The sequence below is a fragment of the Oryzias melastigma genome, linkage group LG21 (assembly GCF_002922805.2).
Source record: "Oryzias melastigma strain HK-1 linkage group LG21, ASM292280v2, whole genome shotgun sequence".
NCBI classification, from domain to species: Eukaryota; Metazoa; Chordata; class Actinopteri; order Beloniformes; family Adrianichthyidae; genus Oryzias; species Oryzias melastigma.
The window spans coordinates 26,609,602-26,634,583 of record NC_050532.1 but is presented as its reverse complement, the minus strand read 5'-3'; the positions used below and the strand labels follow the sequence as shown (position 1 = coordinate 26,634,583).

The window sequence follows — 24,982 nt, the reverse complement described above, 5'->3', positions numbered from 1 at the left end:
AGTTAAGCTAGTATTTTAGCGACGTGCTAACTTTTTTGGCTTATTTGACATCTACTGAGGTTTTTTGGCTAATTTTGATCTAAACTAATATTTTTTGCAACATGCTAGCTTTTTTTGTGCTAATTTTGCATCTTCTAAGGATCTTGGGCTTTTTAGGAGATAAGCAAACACTTGCGCAAAATATTCACTTTTTTGGGTAATTTGGCATTTAGTGAGATTTTGGGCTATACGTTCATACCTTTACAAATTCTTAAATTTTAAAGAATTTTTTTTAATTTTTCAAGAAATTCTTTGAATTCTTTGTCCACTTAAGGGATTCTCAGCAACTTTAAAGGTTTTAGCAATTTTAGCAGTACGCAAATAACTTAAGCATTTTCAGTAAATCCCTTCAGCAATTACAGCAAATTTCTTCAGCATCTTCAGCAATAACCATTCACACTAGCATTAATGCAACTTTTTAGTTTTAAATTAAGGTCAAATATTAGAAGTTTACATTTTTCAAAAGAATTAAGTGTTTATCTATCATTTAAAGTGTATGATGATGCATAATTTGCATGATATAAATTTTTATTATAAATAATTAAAATGATCAAAGCACATCAAAACACTATTTCCAAGAAATACAGCAAACTCTACTTGACTTTAGCTAATATTTACAATATTTAATGAATCAAATGTGACGTAAGTGTGTCATTGTTACTTATTTTCTAATCAATGCATTGTTTATTTTATATAAATGTTTGAAAATCTGTGTTTTGTCCTCTTTTGTCCTTCATTTGAATGGAAAACTGCAATTGGGGCATAGTTAGAAAACCAGTTCTACTTCTCTGCAAAACATGAATTCATTTATTACCACAAGAAATATAATACTAAAGGTTTTTTTAAAGATAAGCTGACTGGACATTTAGAGAAGAAATAAGTTTTGAACATTTTAAAGGGAAGTTTCATAACCATAAATGCATCATATCATAGTTATTAGTTTTCAGATACTTAACATTTACTTTAATCTACTTCTGCTTACATAAAATAACAAGAGGAGTTCTAGATTTAGGAAGAATTACTGGCTATCAAAAGCAATCACTGGTACGCAAATCTCAGAGGGATATTATAAGAATTCCCTTTTAGATGTTACAATAACAATAAAGATGAAGGAGAGAACACTAAAGAAGTCTTGCTTGTCAAAATACTTATTTGTTCTATACAACAAAACAAACAAACACACTAAAACAGATTTATGTGTATACAACTATTCAGCTCTTTTGTTTAATTTCCAATCACTTGCATATTTTTCAGCAATTTTTAAATAAAAAAATGAATTTTATTAAATTTATATATTAATTGATATATATATATATATATATATATATATATATATATATATATATATATGATCATGCTAATATGTTATATGTAACAAACAAGCAAATGAATAAATAAAAATGCAAAAAAAATGTGTTAAAGTTAATTTCCTTTCTTTTTTACTGCATTCTTTGAAAACAATTTTAATTTTATTACATTTATAACGATATAAGATTTAAATCTTCTTGTCGAGTGGATCTCATTGCAGTTGATATGAAAATCTGCGCGTGCGCAGTGTCTATATTTTCGAAACCGTGAAGCTAAGAGCCAGCTAGACAACAGTAAGCTAGCTCAGATAAATTAGACAAAGAAACCTTGTGAGAGCTTGAATGAAAGAGTTCAAAGTGTCGGACGGAGAACGGGGCGAGTGTAACACAGAGCTATATCCGATTTTCGATGTCTATGGGAGTTTAAATTTGAAAGGTACGACGTCACCGTGTCTTTTTTAAACTTTGTAAGCAGTCAGTGGAGATATTAGCCGCGGCTAGCTGCTAGTTAGCTGCTGTTGTTTTCCCCCTGCAGCAGACGTGAGGGTTAGCTTGATGGTTAGCATCCTGTCAACGGATCCGCGAAGGCCCTTTTGTTTTACACCGGTTACTATGAGGATTAAATATGATGTTACCGCACATTTCAGAACCATGATCGGATAGTTTATATCCTTATGGATCGGTATCGTGAAAACTGTAAGGCTGTCCGGTACCGGGAAGGTAGATTAATTATTGTTTGTGAAGCTAATCCGGCTCTCTTCGTTGTTTGCGGTCGAAACGCTGAAGTGGAATCAACACTAGTTTTGCTAGTAGAAGCCAAAATCTGTGTTTGTTTACTGTTGATTGAACATTAAATAATTATCTTGTGAATTTCTAAGTCTGAAATCTGGATGAGCGGAAACAAACGTTGAGATTTAAGGTTACGTTTCGGCTGCATTGTTTATTTTAACCCTAGCGCAGGGCAGACACACCCGATTGAATTATTATTAAAATATGAGGTTACGTGAGTTCAAACCCCTTTTATGGATACTATTATTTAACTTTACTCCAGTCTGTATACATATAGCAAAATACAAAGTCAGTCTGGTGCTTATCCGTGTAGCATCCTGAGTTGTGCTGCTGTCGATGTTGCACAATTCTTGCTAATGTGTTAGCCAAACAAAGTTGCACATTAATCCTGACTTCCCTCCTTTATTTGATTTAGAGATATGATCTTTAAGATTTGTTTTAGTCTTAAAAAAGTAAATTCTTTGTTTTCCATTTTAGTGTATTTTTATAAATCAACCTGCTTTTATAATGCTAATTGAGCTTTGAAGATGCTAAAACAGTTTAAATATTGAGGCTTTATTTGCAGTTTATGATCATTATTGAGTGATCTGTTATTTTGAAGTTTTTATTTTTAAGGTTTGTTTTTAATTGAAGCTTGTTTTGTGTTTTCCTGTAGAGAGTAGCATGAGAATGGGGCCATGAAGGACCCTGTGATGACATAGACGAGCTCCACCTTTATTCATTTCAAAAATTCAAGAGGTGATGAGAAGTTTTTTTTTCTTTTTCTTTCCATCATTTGTACAATCTGTGTGACTCAGCTGTTGCATGTATCCTGGGATGTTTCCTGCCACACAATCTGCTGCAAGCAGTCCTTGAAGTTGCAAGTCACAGGAAGCTAATTATGTACTTACTTTTATTTTATTTTTCAATCAATATTTTGTCATTTTGTCATTTGTCAAATCAGATTAAATTCATCAAACTGGGTCAACTTCTGATTCTGAAATGTGATTTCAGTTATGAATCTGTTCTTTTTCTTTTGTAAAATTAAGTCATATTTTCTGCAGGAGCTCATCAGAAATTCTCCTTTGATTTGTGAGCGGGACTGTTAGCGCAAAAGTTAGCCTCACTAATTTCCCAGCATTCCTTTGTTTACACGCTCTCCCGCTAGCGACAAGAACCTCACGAGCCCAGGCTAACGTTAGCGTAGCCAAAAAAAAGAAAAAAAACTGTAGAGTTTGGAGCCAGACGGCATCTCAAATGAGGAAAATAAAAACATTAATGGATCTATTTGTCTTCAAGTGGAGGATTTAGTATTGGAACAGAAGGAAAACCTTGATTTACCTGCAGCAGTGACGGCGTCATAAACCTGAGCATGTTCAAACATCTGGTTTTCTTCTGTGATCCATCATGATTATAATACATAAATGCAATTTGTCCTCCATTTAGAGAAAAATGCTTCAAGAATATGTTAAAAACATGATTTTTGTTGGAGTGTTTCTTTAACTGGAGGTTAACTTGGTCAAGAACACATTTTATAATATAGCCGGGCTTACAATTAAAAGGTTAATTTCATGAGCCTTTGAATGCTGCCTAAAAAATATTTTGACTTTTATCTTCATTTTCATTTCCTTTACATTACATTTTATTTAATTATGTAGCACACATACTTAGATTAATTCTTAAAATAAAATTCTGGTCACATATAGAAACAAATATAAGTTAATTTTTAGGACTTAGAATCTAAGTGAGTCAGGGAATGTAAATGTTGTCCTTCGAATTTGCTAAAGAAGAAATTTGAAGCACTGATTGATTTTTTTCACCCTCAAATAATGTTAATATTTTCTTGGTTTGACTGTTTCTGCCGTAAAACAGCTTTTCTTCAAATACTTTCAGCTATAAACTAATTTTAACCTCAAATTCTCCAATAATTACTCTTCTATTATGCAGATATGCTGTCATTCAGTGCAGATATAGTCAAACCAATATATGAAATATAGATATATATACTAACTTAATTGTTTTTACTCTTTAACTTTAGCGATAATGAATATCATTGGCAACATTTTAAGCAGAAGTATGTTAGTAATGGAAGATTTGATTGTTCATAAAGCAATGTTGTGATATTATTGTTCTGTTTTGAAGGTTTTTTGACACTTTCAAAGTTGGTTAAAAAATTCTGATATGTAGGTTAAGTTAAGTGTGGTGTCACAGAAAGAGTATTGGTTTTATTGGATCTCTTGTATATTGAGCACAAGTGTTGTTTTGATTGCCACTTTAATTACATATTTTATTTCTGTTATTGAAACTTCAAAGCACTTGCAAAGGATTTATTTTAAGGGAAAAATGCTCATATTTGTGCTAAAACTCCTTGTTTTCTCGTGACTCGCAGTACTTGCAGAAGTCGAGTGAGTGGTTCCTCCTACGCCTACCATGTCGCGGGTTCCCACCCCCCCTCCTCCAGGGGAGATGTCAAGTGGACCTGTGGCAGAGAGCTGGTGCTACACACAGGTATGGACTTCACCTGAACGCTGTGCATGTGTGTGCATGTAAAGCTGCTTTCCATCCAGTTAAAAACACACAAATAGGATCTGGAAAACCACAAATCACTCTGCCTTGGTTTGTTTTTAACAGTTACTGCATCTGCTGGAACTGAAGGAGAAAGTCGCCTTCAGTTACTGCAAAGGAAAAACACCTGATTGATTATCCAAATACTTTCTAACTGATTGTTATTAAACAAGTTAGTGCACTTCAATATTCTGCTCCAAAGCATTCCAGCATGTTTCTTAAACGAGGAAGAGATGCGTCGGTTATTTATGTCACTCAGTTCTGCAAGGTTGTTCTTTTATTTATAATTAACACAATTTAAATCATTAAATCAAGACCAGTATTTTTGTGTAAACAGGTTATTTAGGCAGAGTTTCAGTACAGCAACAACATTTCTAATTAGATGTGAGAACAAACAACATACTGTGTGTGTATATAAACACAAATGTGTACACATGAGTGTATTTATGTTTATAAAAATCACAAATAAGTCGCTCCTAAGTATAAGAGTGGGACTTTAAACCGGTCTTTCATTTAAGACCCAATCTGATCGTCTTTTGATACATTTTTTAATGTGTTCTTAGTGGTCTTTTAATGATGATTATGCAGTTTGTATCCAAAATAAAAAAATAAATAAATCTGTTGATTTCTGCAGAGCATCAATAGTTCTTAGAAAAAATGTTGGTAGAGAGCAGCCCCGCCCCCTTTTCCTCCCGGATGCAAAAAGCTTGTGGTCCACCCAGAGTATTTTTTGATCTAACTTTATATATATATATATATATAAATGTAGAATGAAATTTCTGTTGTTTTATTTAATGTTTGTGTAAAGTTCCGAGAGTGTTGGTCTGATTCTGTTTCCTCTTTCTGTTCAAAGGTCAAGGTGGTGAAGTTTTCCTACATGTGGACCATAAATAATTTTAGTTTTTGTAGAGAAGAAATGGGAGAAGTCCTGAAGAGCTCAACTTTCTCCTCTGGCCCTAATGACAAAATGAAATGGTGAGTGAGGGAGATTCATATTCTGCTTGTAATAGTTACTATGCTTTGTAGAGTTATAGAGCAGGAGTGTCAAAGTCAATCACACAGGGGGCCAAAACCTAAAAACACTCTTTAAGTTGTGGACCGAACAGGATAAACAGTTAGTAAACACTATAAAGCTAAATTTTTAAAACTTTAAAACTGTAAATTTTTAGCATAATTATGAATAATAAAAATGCAGGAATATTATTCCAGAATAAATCAACTTAAACCTTAAACAACTTTCAATATTTTACTCTCCATAAAAATTATATTTATCAAAATTATACAAGTTAGAAATAAGCTCAAGATAACATCGGTCCATTAATAGCAATAAATTAAAATGATCTAGAGGGCCGGATAGAATTACCAGGAGGGCCTTGACTTTGACACACGTGCTGTAGAGTTAACTATAAAAAAGATCATATTGCATGTTAAAGTCACCCTTTCAACATCTGTTTGAATACTTTTTTTATAACTTCACACAAGCTGTGATGTTTTTAAAACATTTATTTAAACAGATGACCCGTAATGTCTTTTTGTTTTCCTGCCAGGTGTCTGCGAGTTAATCCAAAGGGACTCGACGATGAAAGCAAAGATTATCTGTCGCTGTACTTACTGCTTGTTAGTTGTCCAAAAAGTGAAGTTAGAGCTAAATTCAAATTTTCGTTGTTGAATGCTAAAAGAGAGGAGACAAAAGCAATGGGTGAGTACCGTTCTGACTAAAATGACTTCAAGGAAGTGTAATAGAAACGCTAAGACTGACTGTTCATTCTCTGTCGATCACAGAAAGCCAAAGAGCGTATAGATTTGTTCAAGGAAAAGACTGGGGATTCAAAAAGTTTATACGAAGAGATTTCCTACTTGATGAAGCTAACGGACTCCTACCAGACGACAAGCTTACACTCTTCTGTGAAGTGAGTCGACGTTTCCTTTCTCCTCAGAATTCCTGTGGAATAAACCTCTTTTACCATGAAGCTGTTCTGCATTAATGGTTAAAGCGTCAACTTTACTTAACCGTCAGACTGAAGTAGCGACAATCCAAAATGTCACTTTTCTAATTGATACGTCTTTATTCCGCCGTGAACAGTTGAGCCACGAATGTTTGGCATATTGTTAAAAATGTCAACAAATGTCATTTTTACAACTAGAAAAGCTATTCCTCCACTTCACACTTACGATGTCAGCTTTTCAAATAGTTTCCTTCAAAATGTCAAGAGCAGTAAGTGTCCCAGAAAATAAGATTTTCCAGGAACATGAAGTCACATGAGGCGTCGGCAGTGAAATTGACTGAAACTCTTCCTGGATGGAGCAGAGGTTCAGTAGTTTGGAGAAAATTGCATCTTTGATCAGTTAATTACGTTTGAATTAAAGACAAAACTCCTTTCCTCATCAATTAGTTAACTGAGCTGCAGTCGTTAATGTTGGTTTCCAGAGTTCCTTCATAATTGACGGTAAACACGCCCCTCTGTCAGTGAGAGAATTGGTTTGGATTTCCCACCTCAACCATTCAAACGTCTGTCCCAGAAGTGTCATCAGCGTGAGATTAAAATGGTTTTTATGGGCTGATTGGAAGAATCAGGAAAGAATGTTCATGTTTAGGAGGGATCGAATACGGCTTTCAGTATGAAAAGGTTCGTTTGTGGATTTAGGAATAAATAATAATTAAATCACGTAGACATTCTTTAGCGTCCTTCGGCTTGTTTACAACATTTAACTGGAGCTGTCGCGATTGGTCGATAAGTCACGAATATGTCGACTATTTTAATAGTCTGCGTCTAATTTAAAAGCTGATTAGTCGCGACTATGTTGACTATTAAAATAGCGTTTGACTAATTTAATAGTCGATTAATCTTTGTTGTTTTTATTTTTAGTTCTCAAAACTACAGTGTGCGCTTTCTAATCCCGAGTCTGTCATCGTCTTTGACACATATACGCAGTAGAGCTAATCCGGGTCAGTAGTGATGTCACAGGAAGTTCTAGGAAGACTCGGGTACCATGGCAACAACGGAGCTTTAAAATGGAAAACGCAAAAAAAATCAAATAAAAGGAAAGACCTTGTGTTCCATGTCGGCACTACGGCGATGCATGAACACCTGAAGAGGAAGCAGGTTGTGACCGTGTTTAATGACGCTGAAGAGATCGTCGTCTAGCTAAGCTAAGATTAGCACAAACATCGCTACAACCTCTACCCCATCAGAGTGAGATGTCTCTGCTGAAGAGAACATCTGTTCTCAATATAGATCAAGTCTTTCTGCAGACATGAAGAAACGTTTAACTTTCCCTCTACCAGTAAGAACATCGTAGTTTGTAATTCTATTGAGTCAGAGTGTAGTGAATACAGTTGTGAGCGCTTAGCAACACAAAATGAGTCAGTGAGACCAAAACTTGATCTTTGGTGAAAAATAGTTTGTTTGATTTAAGTCTTGTTTTGATTCCAGAGGCAAATGATTCATTAAAGACTTAATAAACTATCGTCTTTATTTTTAGTTAACATATAGATGAAACACTTCAAGTTAAAAGCTAATGATGGTTAAAATGTGTTTTACATCCAGCATGACCCGATCAGTCGGCCAATTGGAAAAATAACAGTAATTAGTCGACTATTAAAATAACATTACTGTTGTTCTGACTCTTCGAACAGGTCAGCGTCGTCCAGGACTCGGTGAACATTTCGGGTCAGTCAAACATGAACATGCTGAAGGTGCCCGAGTGTCAGCTGTCGGATGACCTGGGGAACCTGTGGGAGTGTTCGCGCTTCACCGACTGCAGCCTGTACGTGGGGGGACAGGAGTTCAAAGCCCATAAATCCATCCTTGCAGGTGAGACATCCCGAAGCGCAGATGTTCTGTCAGGGAGCTCCAGGAGAGGCTTGTCAGCCGTGTTTTCAGGATCTGTTCAGGAGGAGGAAGTGTTTTGTTGCTTTTATTTCTCGTCTATATTTACTCTTTGGCCTCGTTTGACCCTCTTGACTGCTGGGTTCTGGAGACAAAGGCTGACTCTGGATCAGACGTGGTCACTGCTGAAGTGTTCATCACTAAAGTGCTGACTAAAGCAGTCACTGTGACTGTGCAGCATCTCGGCTCCACCAGAGTTCAGCATAGATTTACAATTAGCCCACGCTTTTACTCAGAGCTCCTTACCAACGGGGAACAACATTTATTCTCTAGTGCCATAAAAAGTTGACACTCTACCAAGTCCTGCTTATTTGAGAGGAGTAACAAGACCATAAAGTAGAGGACGAGGGAAATGTGGAGTAACGGGAGCTCTGACAGCAGAAAGGGAGGACTGATACTGATGCATGAATGACTGCAGTGCTTCGTTTCTCTTTTACTTTATCTACTGGTAACATTTTAGTTTTCATGTATTAAAACAGTAAAAATAAACACGTTTCATGAATTAAATCAGCTTTAGTTTCCTCATCAGCATTTCCAGGTTTTTCTTCACACCTTCACCTTAGACCCGGCCCACGGGCCGGATCAGGCCCGCCTCCACATTTGGCCCCTCCCCCCAGACACTATCAGAAACGCCAATAGAACGGGACTTTTGTGTCACCCCTCTGCAGTCTGAACTATGAAGGGAGAGGGCAGAATATTCATTGGTTTCATAGTGATTCACTTTTTCTTTATTTCTTTATTATTATTTTTCTTCTGTATATTTTTTGAAACTCCATAACTCTTGATAGCTCGTTCAGCTATTAAAATATTCAGCTCTTTTTATGCTAGCTTTGGGCAGTTAGTAAGGAGTTCTAGACTATTTTGGGGTTTAGCTAATATTTTAGCCACAGGTTAACTGTTTTGACTAATTTAGGATTTTTTCAGTTTTTTTTTTTTTTTTTTGGCTAATTTGGAGCTTAGCTAATATTGTGGCTTTATGCTAACTGTTTTGGCTAAATTACACATTTTACCAGTTTTTTAGGTTAATTTGGCATTTAGCTTTCGTTTCAGCTACATGCTAGCTGTTTTGGCTAATTTAGGCTTTTTTACAGCAACTAAGTACATGAAGCCATTTCATTATATGACAGTTTAAAAATGTATTTTTGATGCCATGCATTTGCTTTTATTTTAACATTCTGTTGCTGTGAGTCCTAAATTTGTCAAAAACTCCACAAATGTTTATTTAGTGTTATTTTGAATCATTTCAGATTAAAATGTGTCACTAACTTGTCTTTTGTCTGCAGCTAGATCACCCGTCTTTAACGCAATGTTTGAACACGAAATGGAAGAAAGTAAAAAGGTAAGGACATGTTTGTTTTTGTTTTTGTTCTTTAGGCTTTTTAGTCTGATATAATAATAATTATTACAGTCAAAATAATTAGACTTAATGTCATTTTAAATGGAATTTGTTGATTTCTCTTCCATAGTTGACCAAACTCTGCTGTTTTTTGTTCTTTTTTCCCAGAATCGTGTTGACATCAGTGATGTGGATCCAGATGTCTTTCGGGAAATGATGGGATTCATCTATACAGGAAAAGCCCCAAATTTGGAGAAAATGGCGGATAATTTGCTGGCAGCTGCAGATAAAGTAAGAATATTTCTCACTTTTTCTTACCATGAAATTCTTATTTTTAAAATGTCAAATTACATGAGTTTAACTTCAACATTTTCTCTTTTTTGTTCTCTTTCGGGTTTTTGCCATTTGAAAAACTTTGGAGAGGCTTTTCTGAAGTCTTCCTGATTAAGTGTGAAATACAGCCAAACCGAATCCAAAATCTTCCCTTACCCCCTCCAGTTGGAGTGGTAGAGGTGTCCAAAATAGTTGTTCTAAGGGGATAATTGTGACTGGGTATCCCTCCGCCAGTGTCTACATTTAAATATGAATTATAACTTTCTGCTTTTAGAATGAATTTTTAAAGTTATAAAACTGTTTTGTCATTTTTGAGCGCTAGCAGCTACATGCTAACGTAGATGATTCAGACTCCAAATGCAAATTCTGACCATAACCTCAGAGATGCTCAGAATATTCTTTCTTTAATCAAGCTGGTACATCCACACCACTAACTGAAGAAATCTCTGTTCTTTTCAGTCTTGCTTTACTTTATTATTAAAAATATTTACCTGCTCAATCCAGAATTCTATGGCAGTCGGAACATAAACAGTGTTTTTTTTCAGCTGGTTCAGAGGATGTCCAATGACTTGTTCCATCATTTTTATTCTCTTCATTACACTGTAAAACACGCATGTCGACCTCTTGGCTGGTTTGAACAGTTAAAGATGCTGGTGGAAAGTTTTGTGAATGGAAAGACGAGGATTTAGGGAGATTTTGAATGAAACTGCAAACGGATCTGAATCCTTTCATGGATGTTTTTCTAGTTTGAAGTTGCGGACGGTGCAGCAGTCCTCATCAGTGTAACAGCCCTTCAGCTCAGAGGACAATAGTGAATCAGTCTGTAAAGATACTCCGTGTTTTATTGTTGTGGCTTCAGGTCACATAGAGAAACTAGAACCTGCAGACTAAGAGGCCCCGCCCTCTGGATGCAAAAGGAGCCGGTTTTCAGATTTAAAGTACAAATCGAGAAATAACACCTTAAGCAAATATATTTAATTTGATTTAAAAGCAAATTCCCATGGTTAAATTAAGATGAACATAGTTTTTATATAGATAACTATAGTCTCTTCTCCTAATCCTGGATTTAGACTGTGACAGTTTCCCCTCTCGTGCTGTTGTCAGACCGTGACGTTGGTGTTACCGTTTGAACCGCTGAGTTGAAGTTAACCTGTTTGACTGTCGGAGCTGTGACTGCAGCACGAGTGCAGAGGGAGCGAGAGCGCCGCGTGCAAGTCAATGAGGCTTACTGTAATTATGCAGCTGGTAGCCTCCGTCTAATGTGAAACGGGATTGATAGTTCAGGTTCTTCTTCAGCTCTCGCTCCATTTTTACAGGAGCTTTCTGTATCGTCGTCGTTCCTCCTGAACGAGTACTGCTGGAGAATGTGGAGATGTCCATCTGAAGATGTTGTTTTGGAATTTCCTTTATAAAAATGGTTAATGATGAAAAGATGCAGCAGATACTGTTGGATCAGCAGACAGCTGTTAGGACAGTATTAGAAACACAATAATTCACGTTTGTCTTTAAAGCTTTAACAGGAAATTCGGCTTATTAGTTTAAGTTGGGAAAATCCCTAAAAGACGAGAAAAGCCGTTAAACATCAGCTGTTTGAGCAGGTGTTGGAAGTGCAGCTTTAATGCTGACGTCAGGATCCATTTCAGAAGGTTTTGTTGATTCAATCAACAGAAACACTTCCTCCCAGGAACGACTCTGAAATGATGGAAAAACCCCCAAACGCTGGTTATCTTCCAAATGTGGCCCGTCTCTTATTGATGCCGGCGTCCAACAGCGTCACTGCTAGACGCCACAGACCGTAGAATCAAAGGACAGAGCGAGGTGTGGACGTCAACCGTAGAAAGTGGCTCCAGCTCTCCTGAAACCAGGCCGTCACCATGGCTTCCTGATCGTCTGCCGCCATTTTGAAACCCAACGACCGTGATTGGTCTGAGTCGCGTTTTTGAGGAACTGCAGTCGCCAGTCATGAGTGACCTTGTTCGAAGTTCACGTCGCTTCTATTAAAATAGACGATGACTAATTTAATAGATTAGTTGTTACTTTATATAATATGGAGTCAGAGTTGAACAAAGTTGTGAGAGTTCAGCACAAAAAAAATCCACTTTTTTATATTTTAGTCGGTGAAACTCAAACTTTATCTTTAGTGAAAAATATGCCAAATTCATTTGATTTAATTCTTGTTTTAATGGCAAAAACAAAATTAGCTGCATGATTCATTAAAAGTTTCATAAACGATCATCTTAATTGTCTTTATTTTCAGTTAGTTTATAGATGTTGAAGGTTAAGATGTGTGTTTTACTGCCACTTTGGACATGACTATTAAAATAAACGTTTGTAGCAGCCCTAATGAACAAATTATATGTGGGTAAAATGTGGCACAATCGATAGAATTAATATTTAACATAAATGGTCAGATATTAATGTAAAGTGGGGAAAATACAAGTTATTAATTGATTATCGTGCTTACAATAAGTGGAATATATCCAATACATGCAAAATGACTGAAAATAATTCTAAAAATCAATTTCTCGATAACTTTTACCTGTAACTTTTCTTTGACTGAATTCTCTGGATTTGGTTTGATGCTTTACAAACTTACTTCTGGCTTGTTACAAATACAAGTTGTCAAAAATTGAATAATGTGTGTTTTAACTTGTTTTAATAGAGTTTAATGTGACTACACTTGACCTTATGTTGCTTATGTTTCTTTTTAATGACAATATTTCTATTTAAATTGGATGTACGATACAATATTCACTCCTTTTCAATTAAACTGTCAAGATCTGTTTGTTTTGGTTGGAAATTCCCTCTATCTTCTGGGGTTCATTCTCTTTTTTTTTCACTTTTATTTATTCCAAAACTGTCATAGCGCGCTGCAGTTGGCTCAGCGCTTCTTCCTGAATCCTACACAGCGCCTTTAGTGGTGGGTGGGTGTAACTGCAGTCACAAACAGCTGAAAACCAGATCCCACTTTTGGAATATTTGATCACACGTTCAACCCTTTAACACCGGAGCTCCAGTGTTTGTATTCTTTGATTTACTCTAACTTTTCAACCGTTGACAGGATAATTCCAGTCGATTTTGAAGGAGAAAAGCGGCGTGACGCCGCTTTTCTCCTTCAAAATCGACTGGAATTATGGTGTTAACGGTTGAAAAGTTACAGTCTGCTAAAGATTTGATGTTGAATTTGGAATCGCCGAGTTCAGATTTCCCGTCCAGACGGTCACGCTAACGTCTTCTGTCCCCCTTGCGCCCCCGTCCCCGTCCCCAGTATGCTCTGGAGCGTTTAAAGGTCATGTGTGAAGAGGCCCTGTGCAACAGCCTCTCGGTGGAGAACGTGGCCGACACCCTCATCCTGGCTGACTTGCACAGCGCCGAGCAGCTCAAAGCACAAGCCATAGATTTTATCAACAGGCAAGTATTGCGAGAGAGAAAAAAAACTCCGGTGATAAATTCCTGCTGCCATTTCTGTTTACCAGCCCTGAATGCTTACCTTTTTATCTCCTTGCCATAGGTGCAGTGTCCTGAGACAGCTGGGCTGTAAAGATGGAAAGAACTGGAATAGCAAGTATGTAATTAGCTGATATATGTGACACAAGATTAATAACACCGTCTTATCTCTCCCCACAACCAGATGCATTAGAATTCATTGTTTTAGCCCGAGCAGACAAAGCGCTGTTTGCCAATTCAGTTTGAAGCCTCATATCTTTGTATCCGTGTTATTAATTGACTCATACCTGGATAACCAGCAGAAATGGAATATTTGTACAATTCCAGGAGAGGAGATGCGGCCGCCGCGCCAACATTTTCCTTCCGATGATGTAGTGTGGTGTTGCAGGACACCTTGAAGTGCAGAACTTTTTTTCCCTTTTCTCGCATCGCACTGTTTGTCGTGTGCAGAAAGCACTAATGACCCAGTTTACCGACCGACGCGCAAATTAAATGCCTTTTATTTACTTTGTCATTACAATCTCATTTATGTTTATTGATTTTTAATGTGCAGCTTATCATGTCTGAGTGTCGACTCCATTTGGTTTGTGCTTACAGTCATGCCACAGACATAATGGAGACTGCAGGCTGGAAGTCGATGATCCAGTCCCACCCTCACTTGGTCGCCGAGGCCTTCCGCGCGCTGGCGTCGGCGCAGTGCCCGCCCTTCGGACTCCCGCGGAAACGTCTAAAACAGTCTTGACTGCCAGACTTGGGGCCGGGACTTGACTGGGGGTGTGAAAAGTGGGTTTACAAAGGAAGGACTTATGAGGTCACCTCTTCTGTTTCCACCAAAACTGAACACACTTGAATAAAGAAGACGAGTGGAGCTTTCTGGCCAGAGATGTGGGGAGGCTGGCACGTGGAAGGCCGACATCAGTGGATTGGACAACAAAACGATTCAGTCGACGTTGCTTGCTGTGCTGCTCATGTTGAATGTGATTCAACCTGAGTAGCAAGCCAACCGTTTTATTTTGTTTTAGTTTTTTTGTTTCCTGTAACTTTCAAAAATGGCCTTAATATATCTGCCATTGCTCTGGACCTGCTCTGGAGTACTCCGTCTCTTTACTCTGTGCCTGCCTTGTCACAAAGACCAGGCCTCCTCCAGGTTGCACTAGTTCCCATGTACAGTCGTTTTGATATGGAGTTCTATAGGAACGTAACAAAGGTTTAACTAAATGGGAAATATATATTTGTAATGTTTAGCCCGTTTTGTGACTAGACATTAAAAAGCATGAACAGTCAGTGCAAGGTCAGTTCTTTACACTTTTTAAAAGATGCGTATGCCCCATATTGATGGCAACATTTCTATGTAAATGACAGCTGAATCATCTTCAGAAGACCAATGTACAAGTGTGTTGTACTGCATATTTGTGTGGGGAAAGTGGTAATCTGCCGTTAAAAAAAGGAAAAAAAAAACAATCTGGTAAGACATAAAAGTGTCGATACTCTGGCCCAATCCTAAAAAACAACAACAGCACATGGAAGTATGTACTTTCCAGACGATGGATCTGTGAATTACTATAAATCCAATTTTGACGATTTATTTCTTCTCGTATCGCCAACTTGCAAATATGTATTCTCAGTATATTGTGGCTAACTAAACGTGAAGAGATGATTGCATGGTCATATTATTGTCAAAAGAAAGTGTCCATGTACCAATTTTATTTTGTAACTCTTTACTTTCTGCAATATTTGTGCAGTCACATGAAATGAATTTGTGCAAAAGATTCTTCTCACATCCTTGTAGGATGCTGAGCATCACTTCTACTGGCAATGTTCTGTGTGGATGGAGGGAGCGAGAGGGGGGGGGCGGATTCGTGTTTTTATTTTTCTGTTTTCCCCAAGTCAGTCTTGTACGTAGTGTGTGACAGACACTTCACAGGAGTTTGTAAATTAAGAGTGGCGTCATTTTTACATGATGTTACACATTGTTCAGCGTCATGTTTCGATGTTGAAACTATGGAAGTAAAAAAAAGGAAAAAAAAAAGATGAAGTTGTCTGCAAGAATGCCTGCATTAACCCATTAAAACATTTTCCAGCATCCCGGACAAGCCCCCGAATTTTTTTTTCTTTTTTTCTGTTGGCTTTTTTTAGGAAATCTCAGTTGCTTTAATGCAGGAGCGTCAAACTCAATCGTACAAGGGGCCAAAATCCAAAACACATCTAAGGTCGCAAACAGGATAAACATTTATTGAACACTCTGAAACTACATTTTTAAACTTTAAAACCATAACTTTTTAACATAATTATTAACTAGAAATATAGCTAGTGTGAATGCTGTAAGCTGAATTTTTACAGCTGAAGACGCTGAAATTGATGGCTTAAAAACACTGAAGCTGGTTGCTGAAATCACTTAGGCTAATAGCTGAAAACGCTGAAACTGATAGCTATCTTAAATATAAGCTAAATGCCAAATTAGCCTAAAAAACTCAAAAAAAAAAAAAAAAACTTAGATTAGCCAAAACAGCTAGTATGTAGCTGGAAAAAATGTAAACTTTAAAATAGCCCCCAAAGAAACGAGAAAAAAAAACCCTAAATTAGCCAAAAAAGCTAGCATGTAAACACTAGCCTAAGTCCAAATAGCCTAAAAAATGTTTAAAAAAAGCCTAAATTAGCAGAAAGAGCAAGAATGTGCCTGAAATATTAATAAAACTCCAAGTAGCCCCAAAAAATCTTAGTAAATGCCAAAATAGTCCAAAAAGCTGCAGAATGCTAATTGTAAAAACTTTAAAACTGTAACTTTTAACATAATTATGAATAATAAAAAGGCAGGAATATTATTCCTGAATAAATCAACTTAAAATTTAAATAACTTTCAATATTTTACTCTCCATAAAAATATATTTTGTCAAAATTATATAAATTAAAAATAAGCACAAGATGACATCGGGCCATAAATAATAATAAAATAGAATGACCCCGACGGTCGGGCGTTGACTTTGACACACGTGCACTAATGGACACGTGCAAAGTGATTCTTTTGTGACCGTTTTCCTTTTTGCACATAATTACAAAACAGCTAAACTGTGGTAATCAAAAGAAACGCACAAGCATAGCACGATGTTAAAGGCTGGGTACCTTTTTAAAGAGTTTTTTTTTCCTCCCGCTTTATGCTAGCTCTAATTAAAAAGAAAGTGAGGCTGCTCTCTCCTGCCAGAAGACGTCTTCATCAGTGGCTTGCTGATCCTCGTCCGCCCCTCTCTGCACAGATCCAAAAGAACCGGCCCGATACCATCTCGGCTTCAGGATGCCTCTCCAACCTTTTATCTTCCTTCCTCGCAGACGAGATAGGAAAGTAAGAATGGAAATATTCCACTGTCATTTGAGAAAAAGCAGGAGATGTCAACAATTAAGGGCCACCTAAACCTGAATTTTTTTTTTTTTTTTTTAACCGCTAAACCTGAAAAATCCTTGTACTCGTGCAATCACTTGATTTGGTTGCGCATGAATTATGCTATCAGCCGTGAGCTGTAGATAGATAGGGTGTCATTCCATGTGGCTTTCCAAGGATTTGGATGAGTGCAAGTGGTGTGACTGGATGGCGAAGGCGTACGTGCCTCACACTGATCAGATAAGAGTAATGGAAGCGGATGAAAAGACCCCTGTCTCTGATGGTCACAGCAAAATGGATGTGCTCCCCGAGGTGTACCTCTGGTATCATCCACGCCTGTGGACACAGATTTATTGGCCATTAAAAAGCTACACTGAAATGTAACTCTTAAAATGGTGTGTTTATGCTTCGGAGAAGTCCTTCTGGAAATGAAAACCCACAAGTGTGAGGCTCCAGAGCCCAATCTGTGTGTCCAAAATGCCACCAGCCGAGTTCAAAGAAGCTTTAATGCCAGAAAGACCTTAACTGCTCTTTTCCAATAACACTTGAACAGCATGGGAAACAAATATTGAGAAATCAACACAACACAGAGGAGTGTTTATGTCCTATTTTACAGGAGAATCTGTCGGAACAAGCAGGAAAACATGGAAATCAAAGAACCGGCAACAAATCCGACAATTATTGGCTCAATAGTTCTGATGAAACACCAAAAATAAGGAACACTTTTTTTTCTTTTTTTTTAGGAGGGGGTTTTGATTATTGTCTGAAGTCAGTTTTCAACATGTTGGGTTCTGGAGTTTCACATTAATACACAGAATTTGCACAAAGGAGAGAAACTAAACACAGATTAGCTCCGGTTGATAATACACCTCGTGGCAAAAGGAGGCAGGAACATTTACAGATGAGACAAGTGTCAACCAAAAACCCTATTTTGATGAGTTTTCTTCACAAATTACAGCACCTCATCATTGAATCCAATAAAGCACGAGTGCATCCTGTCCCTCCGACCTTTACAACAATTCTTTACACTCATCTTTTTTTGTTTGTTTTATTAAGCCAAAACCAAACTGAAAAAATTCAAATTTAGACAAAATTTCCTACATTTTGTTCACAATTTCTTTTCTGTGTTTTTGCATCACTGCAGACATTTATGAACAACAGTCTTTTTTCTTCTCTCAGGTAACAGGAAATACTCCGACAGACCTGTAATTCCGCGTTTAAAATAGTTTTTTTTTTACAGCTCTCTTGTTGGAACCATCTGCAATTCACAGTGTGTGTTTTTTTTGAGCTAAATACAGAACAGTCTCTTCCTCATCAGTGACTGTTTCCTTAAAATATTTACTCAAACCAGATGATTTAGCTGCAAAATAAATGCATTTTCTGTCATATATGTGTATATTTTTTCTGTTTTGTACAAAATAAAGCAGCAAAACTCCACATTTTTCACCTGGAGTTGTTGCAATAAGCGCAGACAGCACAGTTTGTGGCGTTTAATGTGGCGACGGTTTTTGACAAATCCTTTTAAAACCGCCTTGGTGAACTGGAGGTCAGAGCACATTACCGCATGTAATACACAGCAGGAATGTACGTAAAGGGCGGCCGGCTTAAGCTCGCCGCTCGATGGGGAAAAGCAGTTATTTTTAAACGTGTTTTCTCTTTTCATTAAAACTGCAGATGGATCTGTTCTTCTGAATTTTTTTTTATATATTTATTTTTCTCCCCTCATTTCTCTTCTCTTGGTAAGTGAAATTTCCCCGGCTAATTAAAGCCTATTAAAGACAGGTAATGTCAGGGCTGGTGGCAGGACCATTACAAAGTGCTGATAATTGTCTGCCAGACTCACTAAATCCACCTGTCCTGCAATTACTGCACCGCTCTCCTGACACATTAATCCAGTGTGCGACTCACTCTTAAAGTCCGTCCTGCAGTCGGGGATGTTGGATCACGTCGAGCAATTGTACCAGGAAATCCGCACATTTTAGGTAACAGACTCTCCTGCTGTGGTCATCTTATTTTTTCACTAGGAAATTCATTTAAGTCAGAAACAAATAAACTATGTCGAATTAGCACTGATTAAATTCCCCCTATGATATTTCTTTACTTAAAATAATAATTCCCAGTATTGTTTTAATTATGACTATGAAGTTTTTAACCAAAATTTCACCACCTTAATGTCTTAAAAAGTAATTTTTCATGTTGATCTGAAGCCTCTGTTTCCTAAATCTCCTCTGAGGGGGCGTGGCTTTTGGAGCTCCGCCCCTGACCCCCCTGTCTGATTATGATAACTCTGTGTCTCGCTAGTGTAAATCTTCACCGCTGCTACATAAAAACATCCATCAATCTGGGTAATGTCCAGCCGTATGGATCTGATCCGAGGAAGTGAAGATCTTCATGGACAGAACTTCCTCCAAAATCCTGATTCTTTCTCCTTCCAGTTCACCAAAGACTCTTTTAGCTAATTCTCCAATGTTTATTGACTGTGATCAATACATTCAATCATTGGTTTCTCAGAGTTCTTGATAAAATAATGAAAGCTCACACGCATGTTAAAAACTGAAAGAACAGGATTTTCATGGGAGGGAGACTTCAATTAAGAAAGACTGAGAACTAAGAAAAATGTCAGTAAAACCCTTTCAATCAAACTAAAAGTGTTTCTCTGTTCTGTCATCTTTATTAATCTAGTTTAATGTGATATCTAAAAATGTTTTTGGGTTTGAGTATTACTTTTTACTCCTTAAATGAGGTGAGGAAGTAGCACAACACTGTCAGCGTCCAGCTGTTTAGCCTTGAAGAAAACATCTGGACAACACAGTAATTATTTCAACCAGTTTCCAGGGAGCTGCTGTAAGGATGAGGACTCATTGTTCGGAATCTCACACCCTGATTCTTCGCACATGATCAATATATACAGGAGTTAAGTCGGATTCTTAGGAATTTCGGGAGTTTACAGCTTCGTATTTACACGATGCGACCAACCAACCGCAGCCATTCCAACGACCACTACATCATCCAGTGGAGGAGTACGGTGTGTCACTGTGGTAGTTGTAGTCTGGACATACTTTCTGCACCAGTTTGTAGTCTACGCTGTAAAAGGCTATGTAGATGCATATGACTTTGAAGGGTTTGGAGCACAGCCAGGACACGTGGCTCTGCGTTTGCTCCTGGTAGCACACCTTGGAGGAGTCATGGGTGCACAGAGCAGTCTTCTTGCTGCGGTCAGTCTTGTCGTACTCGATGTGACAGTTGAAGGATTTGGTATCTTTGGTCTCCAGCGTGGACTGCTGGCTGATCTCAAACTCCACCACCTTGGACGGCGGCACCAGGCTGACGGACACATTCCCCATCCCGGTGGAGTTGTGGCGGAAGTAAACGCTGAAGCTGCCGTTCCCGTGGTCCACGATCTTGCCGGTGATCAGCAGGTTGAGCTTGACGGTCTTGATGTTGGAGTTGAAGTCCCCCCAGCCAAACATCTTTTTGAACTTGCCGGTCTTGACGATGGGTCTGCGTTTAGTTCTGGCCTGAGCGCCCTGAACATCTGTCTGGTTAGATAACCAGTCCCAAAAGTCCTCAATGTTCTGTAAATATGTCATTTCCCTCATGCTGCCCTTGAGCTCGGGGGAGCCCCTGGCGAACAGACGCAGGGGGTTGATCATTCGTGGACTGGCCCCCGTGGGAGACATCTTCGGTTCGGTCTCGCCGTCCGTCCACTCGATGAGCTCTGAGGCTCCGCCGTGGACCTTACTGCACGTGACCTTTACAGAAACAGAGAACAGGAGGAGAGAAAGAAAAATACATCAATCGGATCAAAATGCTCATGAAACATGAATAGTGCTGAACATTGTGACACAATACTGGAACGTTCTTTTGTAGTCATGCATCATAATCACATCATTTTAAACGCAGTTCAAAAAAACAACCGATATGAACAGTTTTAGGTCATTTTCCCCACAAGCAAATCAGCAGCATGAAATTATAACATTTATTTACAGAAAACAAACAAAGACAAAATGGGGAAAATAATACAGCTTTAATTGTATTTCATACCATAGTACAGACAGTTTATCAACAAAAAACATACAACCAACAAAGGAAAAACTTCTAGACATTATTATTATAAGAGGTTGAGAAGGACTTAAGCTCAATATGTTGGTATACAGTGGAATCAGTATGTATATATGGGCAATGATGCTTCAACGATTATCTACTGTAAAAAACTATCATTTGATTTTTTATGACAGCTACAGCCTGGATTTGTTGTTTATAAAATAACAAATTATGGACCAGTTTCTCTTCTTCCTCAATTTTCAAAATCTTTTGAAAAAATTGTCAATGAAAAGTTACAGGTATTTGTTACTAAACACCTTATTCAATGATAGGCAACGTGAGTTCAGAGAAAAGAGATTTCATTTAATAGGCTGGACCATTTTTCTTAATAAATTAGAAAAAATATTGCATTAGAAGTGGAGCTTTAAAACTGGATTGGAAACTATCTAATAGGGAGAAAACAGTTTGTCATGAGAGGTCTATCACAGCCAGAAACCAGAATGATCGTTTGTGGTGTCCCACAAGGATCAATATTAGGTCCTACATTATTTCATTTGTATTCAAATGTTATTTTTAACGTCTCAAGGTCATTAAAGTTGGTGATATTTGCTGATGATACCAGTATATTTTTTTCTAGTGATGATTAAGAGCAAAGATGATAAATATTGAGTTAAATAAGTTTAAAAAATTGATAGATTATAACAAATGATCTCTTAATGTAAGCAGAACAAAAGCCATGTTCGTTGGAAATTATAAATTCAGTTCAGAGTCTGTAATAAAAAACGTTTTGCGATCATAATGATCATCGTGGAATTCTATAGGTGAAGATGATTTTCTGACCGAATCCTTCATGAAAACATCGAATTCTACCACATCTATGCAGACTAGCTGTACCTAAAGTCTCATTCTGATCATCTTCTGTTTTCCAAAGTATTCCCAGTGGTCTTTTGATCATGATAATTCCATTTTTATGTCGTTTTCTAGGATATAGTTTACACTCTCTCCCACTAGCTTACAGCCTCTCTCACCTCCAACCTAACATTAGTGGTGCAACAAATACCAGAGTTATCCAATCGTACAGTTCTGATCCAGATTCCGGGTCAGACAAGGAAAACAAAGACGTTCATGGATCTATTTGTCTGGAAGTGGATGAATCAGAAAGAGGCGGATCAGGGAGCTTGTGGCCCCGCCCAGTGCATTTATTACGTCACAAATACAATATTTTACAAACTGCATTTTTTTCGTCCCGCTCCTGAATCAAAACAATTTGAATAAAGAAATACTTAAAACGAGCCAGAGGTGTGGTCCACGGCCAAAACGGCCAAGACCAGGAACAATTCCAACACATTCTCAATCTCAACTCGCCACGTATTGCCGTTTGGTTAAGGACCCCTCCTTGTCAAAAACTGACGTTTTGGGTGTCCCCAACTTGTCGCTTTTTGACATATTGGCTGTTCCCATAAAATCACGGGTCCCCAACCACCAGGCTACAAACCGGAACTAGTACAATACCAGGATGTGGAGTGCCCACATCACACCCAGTACCCTAACCCAGTAACGGTACCCCAGACCTAACCCTGGTACTGGTTTGTGCCTGGTACCAGTTCCAGTCCGGTACCGGGTTAGTACTGGACGTGTCCCAAAGACCAGTCTGTGTCCGGCACTGGTTCAAATCAAGGTTAGGGTTAGGGTACCGGTACTGGGTTTGGATTCTGTTACTGGACGCAGAACCAGAGAGTTGCAGACTCTTGATTTTTTTGAACAGCCAGCATGTCAGAAATGAATGTCTTGGGGACACCCCAAACATCAAAAAGTGACACACAGGAGTCCTTAACCAAACGTCAATATGTGATGAGTTGTGTTGCCAATTCAGTCTGTTTTCAAAGTTTATTTAAAAACTTAATATCCTTTTACTACTTATAATCAAGTCCAACAATGCAAAAGTCCTCCACAGTGAACCAGATCCTGAACGCACAATTCTAATTCTGCTTCGTAGTTTGATTCCCTGTGTGCACCTCGAAGCTGTTTAGCTGCAGGAGCGCTTCCTGGTCCACTCCAGATAAAGTTGCAATAATTCACAGCAATAAGCTTAGCTAGTTGTATTTGTAATTAGAAGTGCTTCCTCTCCGTGGGCCACGTTGCAGGGATCACTGAGGGAAGCAGATGTTGAAAGTAAAGAGCAGCCGCTGTTTGAATTCTCAGCGAGATGCTGCGCTCCACTCCCAGACTAATTATAAACTCGCTGCGAGCCTCAATGAAACACATGTGTTGGAAGCAAACAAACTGGGTCGTCCGCCTCACTTTGTTTTGTCACACTCACTTATTTGCAAACCTCTCTAGCTGACATGGATAAGGGGGTTGTACATCCCCGTGCTGTGTGCTGCCGCGCTAAACATCGCTGCTTTATTCCCGGCGCCGCTGGGCTGCAGCAGCACCTTCACACCGCAGGCACACATCGCTCATCTCGTGTCTCACATGGACATTGGCTCAAGCTGATCCATCAGCTCCCCTAAAGCCTAATGAAGACACTCGCTCCCTGTAAACACAGATGGATGAAACAACATGGTAATACCGTCCTTCTGTGCAGTTCATCACAGCTACAACCGTTTAATCGACCGTTTCCAGTGGCTACACTCCCAGCTGATGCTGCCACTTAGTAATACCTTGTGTGAGCTCTGCTGGTAATTTGATTGAACTTTTACAACACCACCATAACACCCAAAGCTGAACATAAAATCTGTGGCTCCCAACAGGGACATTTTCGTCACCGCTGTGAACAGCGAAGTCGCGGCGCTCGTCCTCCCAGCAGCCGAGACGTTTCATCCATTACACAGCGGGTGTCATGCTGCACGGCTTCAGAGGTGAAACTAAATTGTGTTTCGGTGTAAATCTCAGGTGAGCTTTGTCTACGGTGATTATAATGGAAATGAGAGAGGAGTTTAAGTGTGATGAGCCACTGGGGAAACGGCTGCGACAACAAGCGGATCAGAGTCGGGACATCTAATACTTAAAGGCCCGGGGAGAGACGGAGCACGGGGAACTTGAAAGCTGGCAGTGAAACGGAGGCTTTGGTCTTTGTCTGTCTGTCTGTCTGTCTGTCTGTCTGCCTGTCTGCCTGTCTCGCTTCACACACACACAGACGCCAGCACATCCCGTCCGTTTAGACAGAAGTGGTGCTTCTTAAACTGAAAGAAGACGGCTTTCGCACAAAACCAGGCAAGGTCTGATGAAGGAGAATCTACAAAAGCTTAATTAAGATTTCCTAATCGCTGCAGCCACGCTTCAGGCATTTCAGGGCGACTTGAAACAAGACATTATTATGATAATAACTGCAGACTTGTGGAAATGAAAACACCAAACTTCAGCTCACCAGCGCAGGCGGATATGTGTCTGTGGTTTGGGTTCTTCCTTTGTCTGTATCTCACAGAAAAACACGCATGAAGAAGAGAAAGCCCTCAAACCTCAACAGTCCTTACGACTATTTAGAGGAATTTTATACCAACTTAGTCGCAAATATTTTTTTTTCTAAAAAGTAAACATTATTGACAAAGAATAATAGAATTTATGTTTACTTTAGTCTTCTGAAGAAACTGTATCTTTTGCAGACTTCTTATCCATGAACTTGCTTAGAAAACATCTGTTTATTCAATACGCAAATATAATTTGTTGATTTCGAAATGGTTTGGATGTTTTCTGAACTATTCCATCAGTTGAAGGTGCTGGAGCCTATCCTAATTCTCAAGGGGAAATGTTTTAAGGCCAATGGAAACTAATGACAATATATGATCAATATTGACTCAGAACAACCAAAGGTCATAAAAATGAATAGAAATTGAAATAATACCCAAAGACAAATCTAGACAGAGCAGAGGAGAAGTGT

At 38.3% G+C, this 24,982-nt stretch overlaps 2 protein-coding genes across 5 annotated transcripts in view; one reads left to right on the top strand and one right to left on the bottom strand.

The window, feature by feature from the left end:
* The first annotated feature begins 1,586 nt into the window (after positions 1 to 1,586).
* spopla (speckle type BTB/POZ protein like a) lies at positions 1,587 to 15,768 on the top strand. Of its 3 annotated transcripts, none has more exons than XM_024286889.1 (12): positions 1,587 to 1,782; positions 2,791 to 2,873; positions 4,504 to 4,622; positions 5,533 to 5,654; positions 6,227 to 6,378; positions 6,462 to 6,589; positions 8,317 to 8,494; positions 9,853 to 9,908; positions 10,074 to 10,196; positions 13,507 to 13,649; positions 13,750 to 13,803; positions 14,283 to 15,768. In XM_024286889.1, the coding sequence occupies exons 3-12, from the start codon at positions 4,545 to 4,547 to the stop codon at positions 14,425 to 14,427; spliced, it is 1,179 nt and encodes a 392-aa protein (XP_024142657.1). In that variant the 5' UTR covers positions 1,587 to 1,782; positions 2,791 to 2,873; positions 4,504 to 4,544; the 3' UTR covers positions 14,428 to 15,768. The 3 variants fall into 3 exon arrangements, with proteins under 3 accessions (XP_024142657.1, XP_024142659.1, XP_024142658.1); XM_024286891.2 differs by having other exon boundaries at positions 1,614 to 1,640; XM_024286890.1 differs by lacking the exon at positions 1,587 to 1,782 and adding an exon at positions 1,904 to 2,066.
* Positions 15,769 to 19,713: 3,945 nt separating this feature from the next.
* nxph2a (neurexophilin 2a) overlaps positions 19,714 to 24,982 on the bottom strand; it is a 21,957-nt gene continuing 16,688 nt past the window's right edge. For both annotated transcript variants that reach the window (XM_024285939.2, XM_024285938.2), the window contains exon 3: positions 19,714 to 20,810. In XM_024285939.2, the coding sequence (XP_024141707.1) occupies positions 20,064 to 20,810 (747 nt within the window). In that variant the 3' untranslated portion in view covers positions 19,714 to 20,063. The remainder of the gene's footprint in view (positions 20,811 to 24,982) is intronic.

Bases quoted from the DNA above. Each gene is read 5' to 3' on its own strand.
- spopla (XM_024286889.1), top strand. From the start codon at position 4,545: ATGTCGCGGGTTCCCACCCCCCCTCCTCCAGGGGAGATGTCAAGTGGA. The intron at 6,590-8,316 runs GTGAGTCGACGT...CTCTTCGAACAG, and splicing joins AGCTTACACTCTTCTGTGAA to GTCAGCGTCGTCCAGGACTC. The intron at 13,650-13,749 runs GCAAGTATTGCG...TCCTTGCCATAG, and splicing joins GCCATAGATTTTATCAACAG to GTGCAGTGTCCTGAGACAGC.